This window comes from Thermobia domestica, chromosome 5 (assembly GCF_964235325.1).
Source record: "Thermobia domestica chromosome 5, izTheDome1.hap1.1, whole genome shotgun sequence".
Classification (NCBI taxonomy): Eukaryota; Metazoa; Arthropoda; class Insecta; order Zygentoma; family Lepismatidae; genus Thermobia; species Thermobia domestica.
The window spans coordinates 291,404,897-291,428,639 of record NC_137458.1 but is presented as its reverse complement, the minus strand read 5'-3'; the positions used below and the strand labels follow the sequence as shown (position 1 = coordinate 291,428,639).

Genomic DNA, 23,743 nt, shown 5'->3' with positions numbered 1-23,743 from the left:
CGTATATTTGAATATATCTAGTTGAATGCCTTCCCAGTAATTCCTTAGATCAAGTATTAGATTGGTGTGAATGAAATGTCAGCCTCAGGTGTATCATTTCCAAACACCAGAAAATGAAAACTACAATACCAATTGTAAAATTCTCTGCAAATCCAAATCTTATACTTGCGTTCTCCAACAAATCTTTATTATTAATCTGTCCCCAATGCACTCTTTAACTATCACAAATCTTACATTTTCACTGCTAGAATGCACTCTATCACAAATTCTCCATACATTTCCACTACTAGAACACATATTTTATACTCAATGACTTCCTTACAACTCATATCATACACTCAACTTGAAACATCAATCATGCTACTTCCTAAACTACGTACAGGACATTCTCATAGTTGAGAACATTTTCAGCCCAATCCTATTTCCAACATTAAGTAAATCAAAACAGTCGTCCCTTGCAACCGTGCCAACAGAATTCTAAAAGTTCGCGATGCGAAGAAGTCCTCAACTGCATGTTGTACCGCTCAATCGCCAGAGAAGGTCTTTTTTTGTCAAAAATGTGATCGAGTTTCCAGAAGATGTGGTAGTCAGTGGAAGAAATGACAGGGAAGTAGGGTGGGCGAGGAAGATTCGTGGAGAACCTGCACTATTCTTTGCGCGGTATGAGGGGGAATGCATTCATCTGCAAGATAAGGATACCACGTACGTTGACTATTGCTGGATGCTTGAGGACAAGTTTGCGGTCCATTTCGTGAAGTTCAGAACTGTAACGTTCTGTATTGACAACTCCACCTTGTCTGAGAATGTAATGATGGGCCATTCCCACCACAGATCATACATCAAGGACAACATTTTGGTCATTTTTGGGCATTCAGCTTCAGTTAATCCGAGAGAAAAGAATCCTATAAAAGTTGGAATTAGTCACGAAGGTTGACAATACTGTTCGAAGATGAAATTTCAATCTGGGTAATTACATATTCTCAAAGTTATTTATCTCCTTTTGAACGTTAAAATTACTCTTTCTGTGTGGTCAGCACATCGGCTCCTCTCGTCTTTAATGCTGGCTTTCTAGATCAGAGTTCGCTACTTTTTTCTTTCAACTAGCTTCTCAGTTTTCCTCAATGCACAGTTAATGCACAATGTCAACACCATCTGAGAGTACGAACCGTCATCCATCTTTTCTATGTCCATATCTAGCACTGCTTGAATTCGCTAACCACACGGAAAGCGGTATTTCAGTGGAAAACACCAAAATCAGGCAGATCTCGCAAAGCGACGGACGAAGCTACATCCACTGCTGTGTTGGTATCAGTCGCGAAAAGTCACACTCGCAGTACCCGTCGCCTAGTCCAAAAATATGGTGTATCCTGTATATCCATCCTGCAAATCGAATAAGTGGCACTCATACAAGATACCCCTATTCCAACATCTAACCGTGGATGATCCAGACCGCCGAGTCGAATTCTGCGAGTGGGCCGCGGAACAAATCAGACAGAATCCTCAATTCGCATATGATGTGCTGTTCTCGGACGAGGCCAATTTTTTTTCTTTCTTTCTTGTGTAGGGCGAGGTGAAGCAAAATTACCGATACTAGTATGACAACAATCCACACTGATGCGACGATTCTCGGCTCTGACTAAATGATGGTGTGGTGTAGTGTGTGGGGTACCTGTGTAGTGGGCCCATTCTTCATCGAGGGCAATTTAAATGCAATTACCTACCGTAGCATGCTTGAGGAGGAAATGCTGCCGTCCGTCGCATTAGAGATTTTTCCTTTGTTCTATCAACATGACGGGGCACCACCTCATTTCGGATTATGTGCTCGTGGGTACCTGGATGAGTAATTCCTACAGAGATGGATAGACCGGCGAGAATGTGTGAAATGGCCACCGCGTTCCGCAGACCTCATTCAATTGGATTTTTTCTGTGGGGCTACGTGAAATCCGTTGTGTATGCTACCAAGATCAGGGACAGTAACAACCTTCAACGCAGGATTATTGACGCGTGTGCCAGCATTCCTGAGGACATGCTACGCAGGGTAGTGGATGACTAGCAGCAGCAGATACATTTAACAATTGGTCACGAGGGAAGGCACATTGAACAATTGCTGTAACATTGGTCCTTGGGCCAGACATTGCCCGCTTGTTATCTCCAGGTAAGTGCAGAAAATCGGTTAAAACTTTGCAACGGTTGGTCGTAGACCCAAAAACATTTCACCACTGGATTCCTAAAAACATTTTAGTCCTACTTGATGTATCATACGATAGGGTTCCCATTTAAGAAACTAATCGCCATTTTAAGATGGCGCCTGATGGTGCCATAGGTCTCAAAAGATTCCCCCCCCCCCTTTTTGTGTTATCATCACTTTTTTTTTCTAATTCTGAACGGTTTGGATTTCATTTGTGTGTTTCCACACTTTTGGACTACCCTATATTTTTAAATCATTGAAATTGTTTTAACAAATTTTAGTGCAGTGAACGGTTAATTTACCGGTATAAAAGAATACATATCTAGTATGTCTACTGATGACAAGCTAATATTGTTGGTTACCATTAGAGGGCATACCTTTTGTTTTTCACTTATAAATATTATTTACCGTAACACAACTGGAATATTTTTGGCTCCCTCAGATGTTCAGTAGAACTTCTGCACTCTCGGCAAATGAAATTCAATAAATGGAAGACTTTTCTTTTTTTTAATAGTATCACTTTAGATATAAGCATTCTTCATTTGAGTAGATTTAGCCATTGATTGCACTAAAATCTTCACTACGAACAACTTAGATTATTTAGAAATATACGAAATTAGAAGAAAAAATTTAAATGTGTCCACCACCCGTTTTTAAGGTAAGCAACTTGAATTGCATTCCATTTCCATCTGCATAATTAATATTTTACCTTCGCGGCGTTGTATGCTTCTACATACTCTCGTTTTTGTTCTTCCAGAAAATCTCGCCACATTTCTGCTAATAATCTCGACTTTTCAACGAAAGTTAATGATGGATTTTGAGCTGACACTTGGTCCCATGTGTTTTTGCTGCATCTTATAATCGGCGAACGGAGTACTAGTTTCTTTGTTAAGCTTGGATTACTCTGTATTAAATAAGAAACGAAATGTAAGTATTAGAATTAAATCAATAATAATTCTAGGGGATGAATAGAATTGTGTTAACAATAGCTGAGGAAAATTGTACCGAACCGGAAGAAAATATACTAGGAATAGTTGTTGATCCAAGTTTTTTTCCCCACTTGTTATAAATACTAAAATGGAATCGTGTGGAAGTATAAAACTGTTCAAAAAAGTATGTATAAATATTCCAGATATAATAATGTGTTAATATGTGGAATTGGAATTTATACAAGCAGTGTATTTAAAAAGTATTGTCCGAATAGGAAAAAATGGTTAGAAGAATACGGAATAACTGAAAAGCGATTATCACTGAAGCAAGTGCTACACATCGATAGATATATATGCATAAGAAATGAAATGAAATATTTCAGCTTAACGTCCCACGATTACGCCTTTTAAGCTAAGGGGACCGATGATTAAGACAAGTGAATGATGATGGGCCAATTCGTGGAATGAGAAAGTGGGAGGAAACGGGAGTATCCCGACAAAAACCACTCTTATGATGTAGTTCACCACAAACTTACTTGGTCGGGGGTCAAACCAGGGACATCATGCACCAGAGGTATGCGCTCTACCACTCAGCCACCATACCCCCCGTGCGGAAGAAAAGGTAAAATAAACAATTTTTCACAGGGAAATATCTTTTACTAAGTAAACTTGTTTTTGGTATTCATCCATATTTTATTTATTTTATTTTAACTTACGTAAATAACAAAACAATACGATTAAATGATCAGAGAAGTTAGCATTAGCGCAACATGAACTAGACCAATAGCAACAAAATTTTGTTTGAAAACGCATCAGTTATATGCAGATCCGCTCACAGATATAAAAGTTATTAATCCAAAATAAGAACTTTCAGTTTAATATCCCACGATTATGATTGTTAGGCTAAGTGAGACGAGACGAATGATTTGGGTAGGTTGATTGATTGATTGACCGAGGGTTAATGGGGACGTCAGTATTGAGGCTATTTGTCCCCGTCACGATCAACACGGACTACGTGTAAAAACGAACATTAAAAGCAAAGAAACAAAAAAAAAAAAAAAAAAAAAAAAGCTGCAAAATACAATCAAAAACCGGAAACAAGAGTAAATAATAAATAGATGAGAATAGATCTATAATAACAAAGGGGAAACTATATCAATAGCAACAGTATTAGCAGTAGCAATGGAGAAAGACAGAATAATAACAATAAGTAAGAAATATACAGCGTGCGGAAAAAGTCCCGGAACGGTCCAGTATCTCGCGAAATATACAGATCAGCACAACAAACAAAAACACGTGTTAAATAGTTTTGAAAAAGCTATCCAATGATACCAAATCGCCACCTCTTCGGGGGTACGGAAGGTAACTTCAAATTTTTAAATGGGAATCTCAATTTGTTATTGCACATTTGGATTCTCCAGAAGAAGGGACAGTGATTTTATCCACAACTGAAAACAGTGCCTTCACAGATGGCGCTTGAATCGACACACATAAAAGGAGGGATGACAAAATAAGACAATGCGAACTATCTGTCCTGTATTCTATGGCAAATACGGTTAGCATGCTGGGGTGCGAAGTCAGATTACGGGACTTACACTTTACATTTTCATAACGTTTTGGTAACTTCCTTTTTGTGTGTTGATTCAAGCGCCAATTATTGCATTCTAAAAAATACGTATTTAAATTATTTAGTACCTTTATTATTCAGCTGAACCCAACTACAACACAATTACTTAATTTCCAGGTATTCAACAAATACACAATTGTACATCATAATCCGTCGAATCTTGTAGTCCCATATACGATCTATATTTGCACAGGTTAATCCTATTTTTCAATGTTCATAATAGTATGTGTTCAATTCGAAAGCACTTTGTGCCAACTTCGTGCCACTGCCAACAGAAGCCGTTTTCAATTCTGGGTCAAATCACTATTCCTTTTACTGGAGAATCCAAATGTGCAAATTTAAAATTTTAAAGTAACCCCCACGTACCCCCAAAGGCGATGGGAATAGGAGGTTGTGTTTCGTATCATTGGAGAGCTTTTTCGAAACTATTTAACACGTGTTTTTGTTTGTTTTACTGATCTGTATATTTCGGGAGATGTTGGACCGTTCCGGGATTTTTTCCGCACCCTGTATACCAATAACAATAAAGAGAATTAAAAGTAAATATAGAGAAATGCCACATACGAATATTTGTTACAATACAGAAAATGTACAACAACAAAATAAAGAGAAAAAATATCAAATAAAGAGCCAAAAATTAACGTATCGAGCGAACCTTTCCGCGTGGGCCAAGCACCGTCCACTCAGTATCCATTAGTTCATCTTCCACAATGTCAGATTTCAAAGAAACTGCAGGTGGCTTATGAACAGGAAGAGATTTTGCTCTTTTTGGGGAAAGAACTGTATCCTTAAGACGACTCAATATGCTGGCTAAGTTTTAGATCGGCGAGAAGAGGTGAAGCTCGCCGAAGTCCAACACAAACAGAAACACGAGGGGTTTTTGGGAGGTTCGCTAGTCGATGCGACTGGGGTCTGAAGTTCTGGACTTTTCTCGGGAACGACATCAATTTGAGTGGAAACGTCAGACATCTGAGCCGCTACAGATTTGTAAGTAGCAGCTGCAACACTAGCAAAGAGCACAGAATGTGAAGAAGCGATACTTTCTTTCAAGCGACGCTTAGCATCAGCAGCAGAGATCTTCTCAACAAACATTAGCTCCTGAAGACGTTCCTCACATTGAAAGGCTGAACAGTCTCGAGACCAAGTAGAATGTTCGCCCTTGCAGGACACAAAAAGACCTGGTCGCTGCACAGGGTTTCACACCGTGATTACCCTGGCCAACATTCGCATGAAGAGCAGCAGATGCATTTCACGACGTGCTGGTGTGCCCGAAATGTTGATATTTAAAACAGCGCAGGGGACTGTGAATATAGAGACGGACCTCAGGTCGATAATAACCAGCTTTCACGTAGTCCGGTAGTGTAGGCAAACTGAAAGTAAGAATCAGTGACTAAATAGCAACAAGTGCACCTGATTTCTTACTCTTGAAGCGAGCTATTTCCACAACATTTTGGTCAGCAAGCTCCGATTTAATCTCCTCCTTGGTGGCACTTAGGAGGTCCCAACACGATATGACTCCTCGAGACGTTCAGTAGACGGTGGAGTTCTACTGACACGTTCACTGCTCCAATGGTAATCAAGTTCAGTAGCTTCGCTGTTTGCACTTCGTCGACCGTTTCCACCAAAAGAGTGCAAATCCACGATTTCTTGATATCCTTAACCTGTTCGGCGTTATAAGTAATTGCTTTATTATAAGGAAAGCAGACAAGCCCTTTATAGCACTCGGACGGGTAGCTTCAATAGTGGTACTATCAGCATCTTTATCTTTAATTACAAGATAAGACTACAGACATCGTGATACTTGTCTTATGAAAAGATGATTTTAAATATACATTGATAAAGAAGAAGAAAAAAGTGCGTGAACGTCGTAACTTCACATCGGGACACTTGTGAGAACTTACGCTACTCCATTGGGTATCCCATAAGCACGCCCTCACCGTAAGATCAGCGAGGGGCCGACGGGGTCAAAAGGAAAGGGGGTGCAACAAAATCATTTCTGTCGACAGAAACGCATGGCCCCGGAAAAGAAGAAAGAAAACTAATCGAAAAAAGAACCGGATAAACCAAAAAATAGACTCCACCAACCCGAAAGAAACAAAAATGTGCGTTTATTTCTATTTTGTTATATTTCTTTTGCAATTTTACAAATTTTATTGTTTTAATTTTTAAATATTTTCAGACTCAGCACACCGGACATTACAAACACTGGATGCACACAAAACAGACTAGGCGGGTACACGTCCACCCCAAATGAAAAAAGACATCCACATACCAAACTCTTCCCAGACTCTCACCAACCCCTTGCCAGTCCGGTAGCGGTATTTGCCGCTGAGAGGGAATGCAAATACATGCGGATGAGGGGTGATGGATGCATGAAAAATGAAGCCGCCCTCTCAGCTCCACTCCCTCCCCGAGTTGACGGTCCGCTACATGGAGGGGAATTAGGATAAGTGAATGATGGGAGAACTGATGGAATGAGAATGTGGGAGGACAGACACGATGGTTGTCCACCACAAATTTATTTAGCCAGGGATAGAACCAGGACCCCACGTACCAGAAGTAAGTGCTCTACCATTGAGCAACCATGCCTCTAACATCAAAAATAAAATTACATGACAACACATTGAACAGAGGAAGGAAATATCGAAGCATAGTAAAATATAATATGCGATATAAACAAATAGCCAAACTAAAAATAAGAATAAAAATATACAGGGTGTTTCAAAACAACACCGACAACGTTTGGGAGGTGATTCCTGACACCAAGATAAGACAAAAAGTATAGACCAACTTGGATGCACAAATGCTTCCTTTCGGAGTTACAGGTTGCCGAAATCATGAAAAATTGAACTTTAAAGTCCATAGCTCCAAAACTATGGGACCTACAGTAGTCGGATCAAGACTTCACTTAGGAACTAGTATATGTCCTATCCATAAATCCATGTTTCAAAATCCTGCGGTACTTCCGCAACAGTTTTTATATAAAGGGAGTTTGGCTACGGGGATATAATTTGAAGTACTAACCAACTACTTCCATAAACATTGTTGCGGAAGTACCGCAGGATTTTGAAACATGGATTTATGGATAGGGCACATACTAGTTCCTAAGTTAAGTCTTGACCCGACTACGGTAGGTCCCATAGTTTTGGAGCTATGGACCTTTAAAGTTCAATTTTTCATTATTTCGGCAGCCTGTAACTCCGAAAGGAAGCATTTGTGCACCCAAGTTGGTCTATACTTTTTGTCTTATCTTGGTGTCAGGAATCACCTCCCAAACGTTGTCGGTGTTGTTTTGAAACACCCTGTATAAATAAAATATGGAAACAAGAATAATCACGTTATTACCTACTGAGACTAGCATACGGTCTGTTACAAATCCGAATAAGAATTGTCTGGAAAAATGCAATAATTGGAAGAGAAAGTACATAAAGGGATGTACACAAAGGCTGGTACACTTTTAAAATTCATTTTGGAGGAACTATGAAAGTGAACAGTGATATTATGAATACGAAATATTGTAACTATACAACACTTGCTAAGTTCTCTCAGTTCCGTAACATTACTCGGAAGTGAATGGAAAACACAGTATTCTTTACGTATAATACCCCCCTCCCCCCCCCCAAAAAAAAAGAGAATGATTTCGAGGGATCTAGGAGGCTATTTCCATCCCACATTAGTCGTTTCCTTCAGGACGGCCGACCCAGTGCTGTGTGCTTAAATATGCTCTAACATCACGATAAAAGTGTGGAGGGGCCCCACCCAACTGAACTGCAAAAAGTTACTGGAATCAATGTACAACAAAGGTATCAACAATATTTCAAGAAAACGCTGTTCAGGATTATACAGCTTTTTGCTGGACAAGACATTATATATTTAGGACAACCACCTGTGTGTTTCGCACTATTATGCGGGTTTTCCCGAACACTAAGTTCTACAATTGTACTTATTCACCTTCCGACTTGCATGACTGAAATTAAAATTTTACGAAGTCGTCTATCTTTGTTGCAATTTACTGCAAAACTAGTACTGCCTTCTTTTGTCTTGAGGGTTTAGATGCAAATTTTGCACTAACTGTACTCAGTATGGTTTAATACACCATTTTTTACGCAAAATACTCTACATGATACACTCAGCTCACATGCAGATTTCTTCGGGCTCCTCGTGAATATTTTTTTTCTTTCACGCCTGAGCGACCATTTCTTTTCTCGCGCACAACCACCTGGTTGTAACACATTTCCATGGCTTCCTGCACACGTTGCTTCTTCCTCATATTCGCTCCTAAAGTTTCGCTAGGCATCTGTTTCACACTTTGTTTTCTCAAAATCTAGTACTATCATATATTTCTTCTCCAGAAAACGACATCTTGAGTTTACTATCATCTCATGGGGAATATGGGACTATATGGAACAATATATTAATGAAAGGACGGAACAACCGCTTTTTAACACACCAAATACTCTATACGTGTGAATTCAATGATACACAGAGTGAAATAATGCATGACTGGACTTGAACTCAAACCCAGAATCTTCGGCGTACTATACCGATGCGTTAGTCACTACCCTACCCAGTCCGCCCCAGAAAAGTCACATACTCTTTCACCCTCGAAGTCTGTGTTCTTTCCCTTAGACCACATGGTTTGTACTATAACTTTCTGTTATACTTGGACAATCCAGTGTCCATATTCAGAACACCACGGATGATTGTATTATCCAGGGTTCGAGTTCTGGTCCAGTCATGTACTTTTTCACTCTTTGTGTATTATTGAATTCGCGTCTATAGAAGATTTGGTGTGTTAAAAAGCGGTTGTTTCCTCCTTGCGTGAATATAGTAATAATACAACCGTTCGATTTTAAAATTCTATTTTGTTATGTTTATGTGCTTTGATTTCCTCGAACCTAACACAATTCGCACGATCTATCGTTCAATACTCCAAAAACTTCCAATAATTTTACTTACTACCTTCTTACGATTTAGATGATCTTATTGCGTCTCAATGTATGAGCTGCAACATTTAATTTGTACATCCATCTTTTCTGAACAATAGGTCACCTGATTTTGAAACTCGGTAACTTTTTGGTCTTCGCACCTTTTATCCTGAAGATGAAAAGTTCAGGAATCGAATTGTTCTGTTCGTCTTCTGAACTGGATTGACGCTGGTAACGTTATATTGTGAAATACTTCAAACCTGTGAGGATCACTTACATAAATGGTGTATAAATCATTCTATAAGTTGCAATGAATGAATTAATTCTCTTATCATTTTGATTTATGTGAACGTAAATATTTATCTATAATTTTACATATTATGCAGATTCTATGAGTTACCTAATGATATTTTAAAGAGCTGACTAATCATACTTACAGATTGTTTTTCATTGTTCTTTGAATTCAAGCCACTATGCTTACTTGCAGATTGTGCAGAAGAACTTTTGTTTGGTGACGACTCTTTCTGTAAAAGAAAATTTAGAAGTTAACACGCTGTATTCTACCTGTGAAATGAGGAAGACACTCATGTAAATGATATAGCTAACAAAGGATTTATTACAATAAATGAGGATATCGACAGTAATATTTCAGTTCCACAATCAATGAAAAATGCAGAACTCCTTGTCAGTTTCACTTTATAAATGCTTATCTAAATAGCGGAAACACTTCTAGTTTGCAACACGTAAAATATAAGAGGTAGTAACATTGATCTGATTTTGAGTTTAGCATCCCTTTCAGCAGTGAGGCTACATGAGACGTGGACCTACAGCTTAACATGGAATCCAAACCACATGGGCTCCCGCTGGAAGTCGAACCTGGGTCTCTCTCGCGAAAGGCGGTAGTAACATTGAGAAAACGTCTGGTTGCAGTTAGTGATGTGTTAGGTGACTGCCTGTAGTGCGTTACGCAGAGCAGGGTAGAACAGAACAGAGGAGTGTGTTGAACCGAGATGCTGGTAATACAAAAGGGAGACACCTTTGTGTTTCAAGTAAGCCAAATTGTAGGTGTGTAATTAATCGGAGCAAATGTGTCTACGTTATCCAGTGCGATAGGTATGTCGCGAGGAACAGTGCCAAATGTAATTATGATGACCTACTGAAATCATTGGAAAACATGACGAAAAGTAACAGAGGACAAAATAGAAGTTCAGTGAAAGAGACTGCTGAGCACTGAAGATTGTAGAGCAAATTCTGCAAAATTTACTGTGATATTCAATCAGCACCTGGAATAGCCTGCTGCAACAACTTTAAAATTCGCGGTCGAGTTATACTTTCTAAGTCACTGATCATCGCCAACAATGCTTTAGCACTAAGACAATTGTACAGAGAACAGAGAAAGTGGACTGCCAATAATTGGAAATATGTAATATAATCCGATTAGTCCTCTTTAACATTATTTCCAAGAACAAGGTGCGTTTCTGTATGGTGAACGCCCAAAGAAGCTTATGTTCGGAACTGTCTCCCTGTTGTAAAACACGGTGGCTAAGTGGGAATTCTGTTACTGGGTGGGAAAAAAAATCATGATCATTTAAAAAATCACTTTTGTTGATTTTTAAAATTTAAATCACATCTTTCTCCTCGTAAATACAAGTCGCGAACTGAAGAAAACCCATTAGAAATTAGTATTAAATGTTAATTGTGACATTTAAGTGAAAGCATTGGGGTTTAATTTGGAATTAACCCCCCCATCGTTAACCTATTTCACTCCCAAACAATGTTTCTTAATCATTAAGGAAAATATAGGAACGTTTATTAACATGGACTTTTCTTTCGCAAAAGTTGTTGATATTTGGCAAGGACATATTTTCTTTTAAAAAATTGGACGATCCAGAGCTTGCTTGTGGCACGAAATACGTATGAAATACGTAAATTTCGCCTCAAGTTATATAAAATGTACAAAATTTTTAAGTTTTGGAGAGGGAATCGGTCCCCTAAATACGCTTCTATTATCCGGAAAGAAACAAACAGACACACACACACAAGAATTTTCGTCGTAAAATGCCAAATGGTGATTTCCCCGATGGCGCACTGGTGTTAAGCTCATCGTCTTGCATCAAGAAGGTTCCGAGTTCAAAGCCCGGTAGGCATTAAAGTGTTCAGAAATCTACATTAAATTATAGGTCCCTAGCAGCGTTGAACTCAGACTTTATAATCAGAGGGCACTAATAAGGTTCGAGGGAGGTTCGAACACCGTTATTTCATACACACCACCTTAACTTACTAACTCTTTATGCAACTCAGGGGACGACACCGAAACCTAAGAAGGAAGGAGGGGATCTTCGCCCCTCTGACATATAGCTGAATTGAAATGAAATGAAATCTTTGAGTTTTACGTCCTACGGTTATGCCGGTTAGGCTAAAGGAGACGGTGATGATGAGTAATGAATGAAATGGTGGAATAAAGAAAGTGGGAGGAAACGGGAGAACCCCGAGGAAATCCACGCACACGGTGTTTGTCCACCACAAAGTTCACTTGGCGGGGGCTGGTATCGAACCCGAGACCCCAAGCACCAGAGGTGAACGCTCTACCACTGAGCAACCGCGGCCCCTATAGCTGAATTCAACTATGATTCCTAATCTCTACATCAGGATATCTTTACTCGATGGAAAGCGGTGGCAAAGACAAACCACTAACCTTCACCTTTCCCAGGGGCTTTGGACAGTACCCCAATCACAATTATGTTGAAAGGAAATTTAATTGTTAAAGAACTCTAAAACTAACACAGCTGAACATAAAGCAAGTGAGGAGCACACTCAACGTGATTTTTCTTCAGTGATTTAATACATATAAAATACATAAATTTCGCATTCAGTTATGTAAAATGTACAAAATGTCAAGCTTCCTTCAATCTTCCATAATCGAAATAACAGAACAGAAACGGAATTTCACTTATTTTCACTTCAAATTAATTTATTTCGGAATTTGATCTAAATCAACGATTTTTATTTAAAACATCGGCTGGGTATTTTCTGCTGAAATATGGCGCCCAAATGTTGTTTAAATGAAGATGAGACCTCGGACTCTGTAACATCCCTGGTACAGCAGTTACTGGTGAGGTTCTGAATGTGTAGCAACCAAGATAGAATGGTATACCCAACGAATCCCAAATAATCACATCTGATGTTTTGACTATATAGGCTAGTAGACTGTATTTACCACAATAGCGTCTAATGCAGCAACCACTGTAAGACAGATTCAAGCGGAACCTGCCCGAAACCACGAACAGCTCTTACTCAGCAGCACGCCAGGGACGGTGTTCACGTCGCCATTATAGCCTAAAACGTTTGTGGAAATCCGACTAAACGGAAAAATGTTGTCCGTCAAATTTTCAGTAGATGCCGCTCCACCATCGACGTAGACAAGTCCACTCCCATCTGTACGCTTCAGTGTCGGGTTAATGCTGTGGACGATTCTGCACGATTCGTCATGATCATGTGAACAAGATTTCGCGGCGTTGTCACATTGCGCCTGATCGTCGCTGCGTAGTTTTCTTTCTGTCTTTTCCTTCCACATATATAACTGTTGTAGTGGCATGGCCTGTACACGAACCTATTTCGCGGAATGAGAAGCTGCCTGCCCGTAGGCTGACCATGCGGCCCCATTCGAATGAAGTGATCTGTTTTATTCAATCCTCTAACGTGGACGTGGTATAGTAACGCTCGCCCACACGTTCTCTGTTTGTACACGCTCTACTGCATTAATACTGTATTGACAGCCATCTCGCAGCACTACTCTCCCAACCGCATAGAAGACTCTGTTGAGCCTACGAATGTGCCGCTGAAAGTAGATCATTCGCACGTCATACCCGATCGTACAAAACCCTGCAAGTTTGGACGTATTGCCGGCCTTCCTACTTGGTATGCAATTTTAACAAACAGCAGTATATACCTGTTGACTGTAGGATACACTTGTAACTGATTAAGTACCAGTTATGAATACCTGTCGGGTTTCACAGAAGTAATAAACGTAACTGTACTTTAGTCGGTTAAGAAACAAAGCCCTAAAACAATAGAAAACTGAAAGTATTTCTTGTAGCTCAATTGTACAGAAACCATTCGAGACCCGGTATATCGCAGTTTGTGCCTCTTCCAACCAATTGTTCAGATTTTTTCTCTGTAATTACATGATCATACTTGAATGTTTTCTAAGTCAACTGAAAGCATGTAATTATTCGTGTTATTATTCAGTCTTCGCGAATTCTGTCGAAGAATTTAAACCTAAAGTACATTAAACAATAAGTATGCTGGCTGTGCTGTATGACTGCGAAACACTGTCACTTACCTTGAGGAGAGAATGCAAACAGAAAGTATTTGGAAATAAAGTCCTGTGGCGAATATGTCAGACCCAAGACGGACGGGAATGTGGAATAGCGGGAATTTCATAACGAACAACTTTATAATTTATACCGTTTACCTAACACTTAAGAGTCATTAAGTCTAAGAGGCTCAGGTGAGCAGGTCATGTAGCCCGAATGGAAGAAAGTAGGAACGCTTTGAACATTTTACTGGAAACCCAATAGGAAAAGATCATAGGACGACCTAGGCGGATATAGGATTATTAAAATGGATCTCGCAGAAATAGGAATATAAATAATAATAATAATAATAATAATAATAATAATAATAATAATAATAATAATAATAATAATAATAAAGACCCTGTTGCCTCAAGACAGAAGTCAATGGAGGATTTTTCTGAATGCCGAATTGAATTTTCGGGTTCCACGTGCCATAGAGTTAGTTATGTTTTTGAGTAGTTAGTATGTTGAATTCGCCTACAAAATATTACATACTTTGATAAGTAATTCAATTGTATAAAACTATTGTAAGAAAGCGAGTAATTACCACAGATTCCTCCCCAATAGTTTGAGGATTAAGTCTAGAGTTTCCATCTGACGTGTTTACACTAGAACTTTCATTCAATGGTGGTGGATCGATCTGCAAAAGGAATAAATACATTGATATATTTTTTACATATGAATTATCACAATAATTGAGAATCATTGACAAAGCATACTGAAATGCTTAGATTAAGTAATTCCAAGGTGTCAAAAGAACTTAACGTCAACCCGAAAATTTTATATGGAAAGTTAATTCAAATTCGATGGCATTCGAAAACACGTAAAAGAATATCGGCGTGAAGAACTGCATAATACATTCTAACCAGCAGAAACCTCTAATCAAGAAGTAGTGAACGAATCGAATGCACAACTTCCTAGGTCCCGTGTAGGTACCAATGGACTGATACCTTGAAAGTGCATGAATCTATCTGCCGAAGTATGTTGCCGATGCATACACACACGTGCTGGGACAGTCACATTAATATCAACTCGAATTTGTTTATGCATTGTTAAGTTCCATAGATAGTATACTCCGAATCTGGCCGTAAATTTCGCGGTAGGTTAAACACTTCTGTCGATTTCGAATTTTCGTCGGTATAGGCTACTAACATAGAAGTAAAAATTACTAGAACCTTTGGCCCTTATCAAAACACCAAATAGTCAAGGACGAAAGATTACGTTGTGGTTTCAATACCGTATCTGTCTGTACTATTTTTGCAGACTTTACATTGTCGTAACGACAGTAATTGAACTTGAAGTTTGATCTGTCACCATTTGTGACCCCTTTGATGTATAGATATGGTACGAACGTTACCGGTCGCTGTTCCTTACGAGCTTTCGAATGCCATCCAATTGAACATACCTTTCCATTGGAAATATTTGAGCTGACCCCTGGCAGTCACCCACTTATCACGAGCACTTCAAATAATAGTCCCTACAATACATGCACTAAGTGTTTGCACAAATCTCCAACTCTTGAACTGTTTCTAATAAACTGTCTCACGATCAGACATATTCTCAGAAATTTTCGTTTACTTGAGTACAAACAACAGACAGATAGGTATTGAACCCACAACTTAATCTTCTATCTTTCATGACCAATTTGGTGTGTCGATATGGGCCAAATGTTTCCAATAGTTTTTTCTTCCGTATTCGGATAAAAGTTAAACTCTTAAAACATATTCATTTGCGGAAGAAACACCAACACAAAATAACATTTCTTCAAGCTGTTAGGAGATTACAGCTATCTACCGTTTCATTTTGACTGATATACCACTCATTCGAATCGTTGATGAAAATTAATATAATGAAATCAATATTTTTGACAATGTAACTCCATATTGACTTCAACCGTAGCTATGAAAATTTAGTATCATTCAAAACAATTTCACCAATATATTCTATCAACGGTGCTAGAAGCATAAAAATCAACGAACAAAATGTAAGTCTACTTTATGAGAGATAACACTCTACCTACGTGAGGAGGAGGAGGAGGAAGAAGAAGATACAGTAGAGTGCCGAAAACTAGGCCTAATGTGGATCGAAGGGTGGCTGAGTTTGTGAAAATGTCGGGTTATCGGGAATGGGGTTAAAAAGGAATAAGTACGAGTTTTTCCTTAGAAAATACAGTACTGTACTTGTATGTATTGGTTGCTTGAAAATACAATATAGTATAAACTGCCCAATTATCCTTAAACAAAGGAAAAGTACGTACTTTATGAAGGCATAGAGCCTTTATTATACATGAAAATGAAAATTAATGAATACACACTGTACAGTAATTTACCTCATAAGACAGACCTCAAAAAATAAAGGCATAAAGCTGTCTATAATGAAAATCAAATAGCTGACTGAAAAAAAAAAAAAAAAGATGTAATGTCCGGAAGATGCCGTCGCAGAATACTGTCCAGCACTCACAAACTTTGAAACAACTATAAGCAATACAATACAATCACTCACATCGAGTTATGCAACGCAGTTAAGAAATCGACTAACTCTGGCAAAGGTTGAGGCAGGTAGACTGAACGGCTGAGCGCCCTCCAGCGCCAGACACGTGATGGAGGAGTAGAAGTGTGACGCGAGAAAAAAAGAAATGCGGAAAGAGGGGACACACGCACGCGGGCAATGATCTTGAACGGGTCTGCGCGCGGGGCTCTTGCGACTTGTCAGGGTGTGACCGAGTTATCCGGACTGCCGGGTTATCGAGTGCTAAGTTTTAGGGACTTTACTGTAATAATAATAATAATGTATTCTTTCAACAAATTTATATTTATCACTATGATTTGTGTGAAGTGGTGCACATTGTATATTTTGTTAAATAAGTATTTCGAATTGTTTACTATAAAATAAAGCTTAATCGTTCAAATTTATTTTGTCCCCTTCAAAATAGGCAACATATGATGTGATACCTTACGCTAATCCAGTCGTCGGAACACTTTCCGGTATGGTGTTCAGTTTCGGTGAACTTTATTTTATTGCTTCAATAGACTGAAAGTCTTCTACAAAGCGGTAAATTGAGTTTGGAGGAGGTGGAGAAAGTGGGGAAGACAATCTCATAGAATACACAGTAAAGACAAATACAATGTTGGTTAGTGACATTCGTTGAGCTTTTGCTGAGAAATTCACGTATAAAGATAATCCAAGAACTGTACTTCAACAAATCCCGTTCTTTCTGAAAAAACATTCTATTTGAAATGCTTCATAACGCCCGGATTTAATTGGCCACTTATTGTTTGCCCCTCCGCAAGGACTTCTGAGTCGACACTATGATAGTCACAGAAAACAGCTAACACGACCTTGATTTTTTTATTTCGATTTCGATACATTATCTAAGAAACATTGCGAGGCTACTTGATTGTCTTCCATATCAAAACCTTAAACTCACATTTCGTCAACCGTTTGGAGGTATCTCATGAATGTAGCATTTAAATTGACTTGTTAAAGCAGGTCTTCAGCAACTTGTTTGCGATGCTCTTTTTAAAGCAAATTCAGCTCCTTCGCGACAAGCCGCCCGTGACGCGTCCCATGCTTAACGTATCAACTAAAATGATGTGAACGATTTCGTGAGATACTTCCAGATCCTGAGCCGTCTTCGTTAAGCCCTAATAATTTTCTATCCTAATATCTTTCACTCAGTCGATATTTTCAATAGTCGAAAACACTGAAGATAGACTGGATCGAGGGAAGTCTTCAATTATTTCTCGGCATTCTTTGAATGTTTTGTACCACTTGTACGCTTGTGGTTTTGATAAAGTTGACTAATCGTACGTCTTCTCCAATATTTTCAATGATTCAACACAATTAATTTCATTTGCAACACAAAATATGAGGCAAACTCTTTGTTCGATATTTTTATCAATTTTAAAAATCGTAGAGCATACCTGAGGTCGACTAATCTAACAAACAGATGTAAATGAACTAGTCGACGGATCGCGGCCAAACCACATGACAATTAGGTACATTTATAGTAGGGACTTACAGCATTTTTTAAAAATATTTTATATACGGACTTTTTAAATAAACAAGTCCAGGAATTTATTTGACAAAAAGTTAGTGTTACTTAACCCCAATATTAAGGGGACAATGACATATACTTACCGTAGAGTCTTCATAATCCATATCTGCAGTCCAATCTTCAGCTCCACTAGATTCTGCAAAATTACAAAATTGCGAAAATATGAATTGTGAACTACAGTATACCAATTTAATACTATTCATCTTATATTTAAAGATAACACTCTGACTTACTACATTAATTATATTAGGTACATTTTTATATTAATTATATTAGGTATATTTACAACAATTTTTAAAATACTTTATATGCGGGCTTCTTAAATAAAAAATTCCCGGAAGCACCTGGTAAAATATTTAAGGTACAATGCTAAATATTGACACGATATCTATTTATACATAAGGTTATCAAAAATTTTGCAATACCTTGATCATGTATATGACACGTTATAATGAACCCTGCCTAGTACTCAAAGTAGAGGCCATTGTACTTCTTCGTCTTAAAATATCCTTCGACAAGTACTTCCATCTCGTGCTGACACGTTTTTGTTCTTCGAAGGAAAGAACTTTTGCAGCTACCTCCTCCTCTTGGTTGCTGAAGCGCAGGAATTTGTGGTAAAATTTATTTTCTGGATATTTTATTCATATTGCCTTTATGGTTAATTTCAGAAAGCAAGCACCAACTTGGGGTATATCCTCAACCTTGCAGACATTTATTTTAGTTTCTGCTCAGTTATCTTGGGTGATTTTGATTGTTTGCACAGGTTATGCGTGCCAATGATGTATTCTTGCTTTCGATTCGCACATGGAATATAAATATGTGCGTATAAACTGAATGCAAGGTGTAGGTCTCTGTAAGGAATCTCAAAACTGTTTTAACTGTAAAATTTCTTGCACCCAGTAAATTGCAGGTGTATTCAGAAATTACTATAACACGAGTCATGGATCAGAACAAGTAATAATCCGAAAATGTAAGGTCTGGAGTATATGTTGGGCGTAGCATCATGTTTCCACAAATTCCTGGAGGATATTTCGGATCATTCGAGATATATGAAGTTTTGCGCTATCTTGCCGTTAGAAAATCTCTTTTTTTTTTCGTAGTGAATTACCCCCTCATAACTCAATCAGACTGACAGTTTAATCATCTTGTGTCTAAAACGCTCGTATCCGGTTACTGATCTGCCTGTCTGATTCAAATTTACTTTTTAAGAACAGTATACTTCAAACGCTTTCATTTTTATAATACATGTAAAATGTGTATTGATAATCCTGAAATTGCCCTTTTTATTTTTTGATTTCCTGATGTAGCATTTTATTTTAATTTAATTTACACTTTCCTCTTTGTCAACCCACTGATATATGGATTTATTTTTGTATTGATATATGAATTCCGAACATCATTTCCCATGCAATAATTTTTGAAGTCTGTGATTGACTTCAATTTTTTTATTTTTATTTATTTATTTATTTGTGTGTGTGTGTGTGTGTTAACGGGAGGGAGCATTAAAGTAGGAATAATTTCGAACTTCAAAAACAACTTTTTCAGGTGTTAGTGAGCACTGGAAACACTGGAATACCCATTCTGTTTTCTTCGTTATGTTTTATCCTGATTCCTCTTGTTCTTCTATAACATGCCCTGATATATCTTCCTGGAATAAAGAAGCCAATATTTTAGGGTAGTAATGTATCTGTTTTCTTTTTCTATATGTATAATACATTCAATTTCCATTTTTCATCATCTTGCTTGGACGTTAAGGATCTTCGTTAGGGTCACCCTCCCATTTCTGAATTTATTGGATTATTTAAAGACAATGAAAAATATCAAAAATGTGGAAAGTGAGTCAGATAGTGAATGTTAATCAAGAAACTATCAACAATTTCCAAACCTTTTCTTATAAACCAAAATTTTGAGTACATAGTTTATGATATCATAACAGTTGAGCACTGAAATTTATACATTACTACCAGAATATTCGTTTTTCGTACGGGGAGAATACTATCAACAATCGACTTAGGAACCCGAAAAACTATGAATTCGACACCAATATAGGTCATTTTCAATTATTTTATTTGTCAACTCCTCCTTAGGTGTACTAATGGGGGCTGCTGAATTTGGATGTAAACGACATCGGAATTGTCACTGTTTATCTCAGAGACCCCGAAAACTATGGATTCGACACTAATATCGGTCATATTCGATCATTTATATATATATATATCTACGCCTCCCATAAGTTGCAGGGGCGACTTTGGATTTAAATGGCATCCGAAGTGTCACTATTCATCTCAGTGACCCCCGAATATTTAAGATTCGACACTAATATGGGTAATTTTCGATTACTTTTATATATCTTCCCACCTCCTCCCCTACGTTGTATCGTCAAAATGAAATGATAAGAATCATCCCAGGCCCGAACTTCACCTATGTTGAAAATTTGATCGAGATCACAATAGTTATTAAATTATAAACATAGTCACTTTCATCTTTATATATATAGATGTAAAAGATATTGAAACACTTATTAGTTTATGAAATAGCATTTTGTATATACTATCTCTAACATTTTCCACGGGCATATAATTTGAAGTACTCACCAACTACCTCTATAAAAATTGTTGTAGAAGTACTACAGGATTTTGAAACATGGATATTTGGATAGGACACACACCAGTTCTTAAGTGAAGTCTTGATCCGACTACGGTAGGTCCCATAGTATTGGAGTTATGAACCTCTGAAGTTCATATTTTCCTGTTTTCGGCGGCATATAACTCCGAAATGACGTATTTCTGCGCCTAGGTTAGTCAATACTTTTTGTCTTATCTTGATGTCAGGAATCATGTCCCAAACGTTGTCGGTGTTGTTTTGAAACACCCTGTAAATTCTTTGAATTGATGTCATGTGAAGCAGGTTCAATAGAAAGAAACACATTTCTAAAACCTTAATCAGTCAGCGAATTAGTATAGAATATACGTACATCTGACAAAGCTAAAAGTAAAACTTGAAAAATGATCGACAGAATCTAATAAACGCGATGTGAGAAACATATTATGCTTTAAGAAAGAAACAGAGAAAAAAATTACCGTCTAAATCTATTATCTCAGGAGGATCATCATGATTTCTACTCGCTCCTTGTGATAATCTTTCAGCAGCACCATCTGTAATAAAATAAATATTAATCAATTAACTAACATGCATTCTTAGGTACAGTATTAACATATGCCAACTTATTGGATCGAAATCCGGACGTCGACATACATGCTTATTATCCACACTTAGCTTAGACAATAATAAACATGTTAGCATGGGGGCAATTTAGAGTGCAATCTCATAACAAACTAAACCATTTAATTTAGGTAGAGCAATAATTTGTTGAGATGGTAATGTCTTAATTGGATAAATACAACTAGAGACATCAGATTTAGATAATTACCCAAAATTGGTACTGTGGCCTTATGACAAAATTGACAATAACAGTCATACTGAATTGGAAGTTAGAATTTTGATAGAAGTGAGAGATATAAGTTGAATAATAGAAGTGTGTTATCGATTCGTAACCAGCATGTACTCACCAAGATTTTGGTCGGAGAGGAATCAAGAGTTCGAATCTTCTTCTGTGTTGCTCACTTCAAAACTCTCTCTAGTTCTCTACTTCTTTTGTCCACCTACCTTTTCTTCTTAGCGTTTGGTGGCGTCATTTCATCCGCTTACCATTACATTTTACACGAATTTTCTCAGGACTCGAAGCAGGAAATGTTTGTTATTGAGTTGACACATTGCTACATAACGTAAGTTATATTTCCTATTAAAAGGAACGCTTTTATCTGGATATAGTTTTGAATTGTTATGAGATTTCCTTGATTGCTCTGAAGATGTGAACGACCTAACAGCATCAGAGTGGGAATTGAGTTTTATTTCCATTTAAAATACGAAAATCTACAAAATATTGATATTAAAATTAATAAAATATCATTTACCTTTTACCAATTAATTTTAGTCATATTATAATATTAAGAGCTTTTCCTGTTATAAGCACATAACTACATTTTAGGAAATACATTTTGGTCTTATTCAAAACAAAGATGGAGAGTAAAAATATTTGTGTTAGATTGCACAGATATAACTTACAATCTAACTGAATTAAAAGATGAAGCCTAAGCTTTCCTGTTATTTATCTCCACATAATTACAATTAACGTATGTACTAACAATATTCCACTGGAATATCAAGGAACTATCATCTTCTAGTTAAGCTGCTTATTTTAGAAAATTAATTTAATAGCAGTATTGCCGCACAATTTCGCATGCTTTTACGTGCTAATTAATGAATTACCCGAAAAGAAAATATTATTTAAGGAAGATGTATAAAAAAAATTAAAAAAAAAAAATCTCACAATTTATATTACAGCGCAGAACTCTAAAAATCTGAAGGCTTGTGCAATGGAGATATCCATTAAAATTTAAGATTTGAATCCAAAAAATACATTTAAAATGTTCACATAGAATGTCCCTTAAAATATTTATTCAAATGCTTTTCAACGCTTTGAGATATCAGGGAGAGAAACACAATGTCTGTCTTTGCCTGTATAGTAGACCTGCACGGGCCGAGCTCAGCCCGAGGCCCGAAGCCCGGCCCGACTCTTGTTATTTCTTTGGGCCGGGCCGGGCCGGGCTTATTTCTCTTCAGGTCGGGCCGATTAATTGCAATTTTTTAATAATTATTGACTTTCGTTAAACGATAATTGGAATAAAGCCAAACGTTGAAGAAGTGTGCCCGTGAATAATGTTACAAAGAATGCAATAGCTAGTTACAGTTTGTGTTGCTTATCGGCTCCACTTTCACTATAGGGGATTGCAGGCATTGCGCGGTAAATTGAGCTCTGACCTTGATCTTCACTGAACCCAAAATATGACAAGAAGAGGTGGAAAAGTTTTGCTTGTCCCTAAACAATATTGCCATCTTCACTTTATGCAAAAAGCCAATTAAATTAGATTTTTTTTTTTTTTTTTTTTTTTTAAATACAGAAAATGGAGTTTTTGTTCTCTCGATGACAGGCAAAGCTCTAGGAGGCAATGGTACCATTCGGGAAGCAAGCGTAAGGTTGTCAACCAGAGTTTAGAAAATGTTTCTGAGGGTTAGGTCAAGTTTAATACTAAATTTTGAGAAAGATTGGGGCTCGAGCTATTTTTTTTTTAAATTTATCGGGCCGGGGTCGGGCCAAAAACTTTTAAAATGTATCGGGCCCGGGCCGGGCTTGGGCCAAGGATTTTAAAAAACTTATCGGGCCGGGCCGGGCTCGGGCCGAAAATCTTCAAAATTTTTCAGACCCGGGCTGGGCCGGGCTTAGGTACATTCGGGCTGGATTGGGCTCGGGCCGAAACATTCGGCCCGTGCAGGTCTCTACTCTATAGGTAGTGGGCAAAATAGTTATCTTTACATAATTATAAAAGAAGGAATTGTAGTGGATGCTTTCATGATTGCAAAATTTTTCGCACGAACTACGAATTATTATAGAGATGAAATTAAAGAAGAAAATACGAGAAGATATATGGAATAGGATGTGTTCAAATAGAACTTTAAATGCATGTTATTTATTTATTTTATTATTAATTTTATTGATTTCAAATCTCTGTGAAATTAAATTTTTTTTCAAGTCAAA

At 37.6% G+C, this 23,743-nt stretch overlaps 1 protein-coding gene across 7 annotated transcripts in view; it reads right to left on the bottom strand.

Moving 5' to 3' along the window:
* The window catches only part of LOC145686687 (uncharacterized), a 313,040-nt gene that overhangs the window by 92,729 nt on the left and 196,568 nt on the right, over positions 1-23,743 (bottom strand). For all 7 annotated transcript variants that reach the window (XM_081760226.1, XM_081760225.1, XM_081760228.1 and 4 more), the window contains 4 exons: positions 21,168-21,242; positions 18,171-18,223; positions 14,578-14,670; positions 10,110-10,196 (listed from right to left, as the gene is read on the bottom strand). In XM_081760226.1, the coding sequence (XP_081616352.1) occupies positions 10,110-10,196; positions 14,578-14,670; positions 18,171-18,223; positions 21,168-21,242 (308 nt within the window). The remainder of the gene's footprint in view (positions 1-10,109; positions 10,197-14,577; positions 14,671-18,170; positions 18,224-21,167; positions 21,243-23,743) is intronic.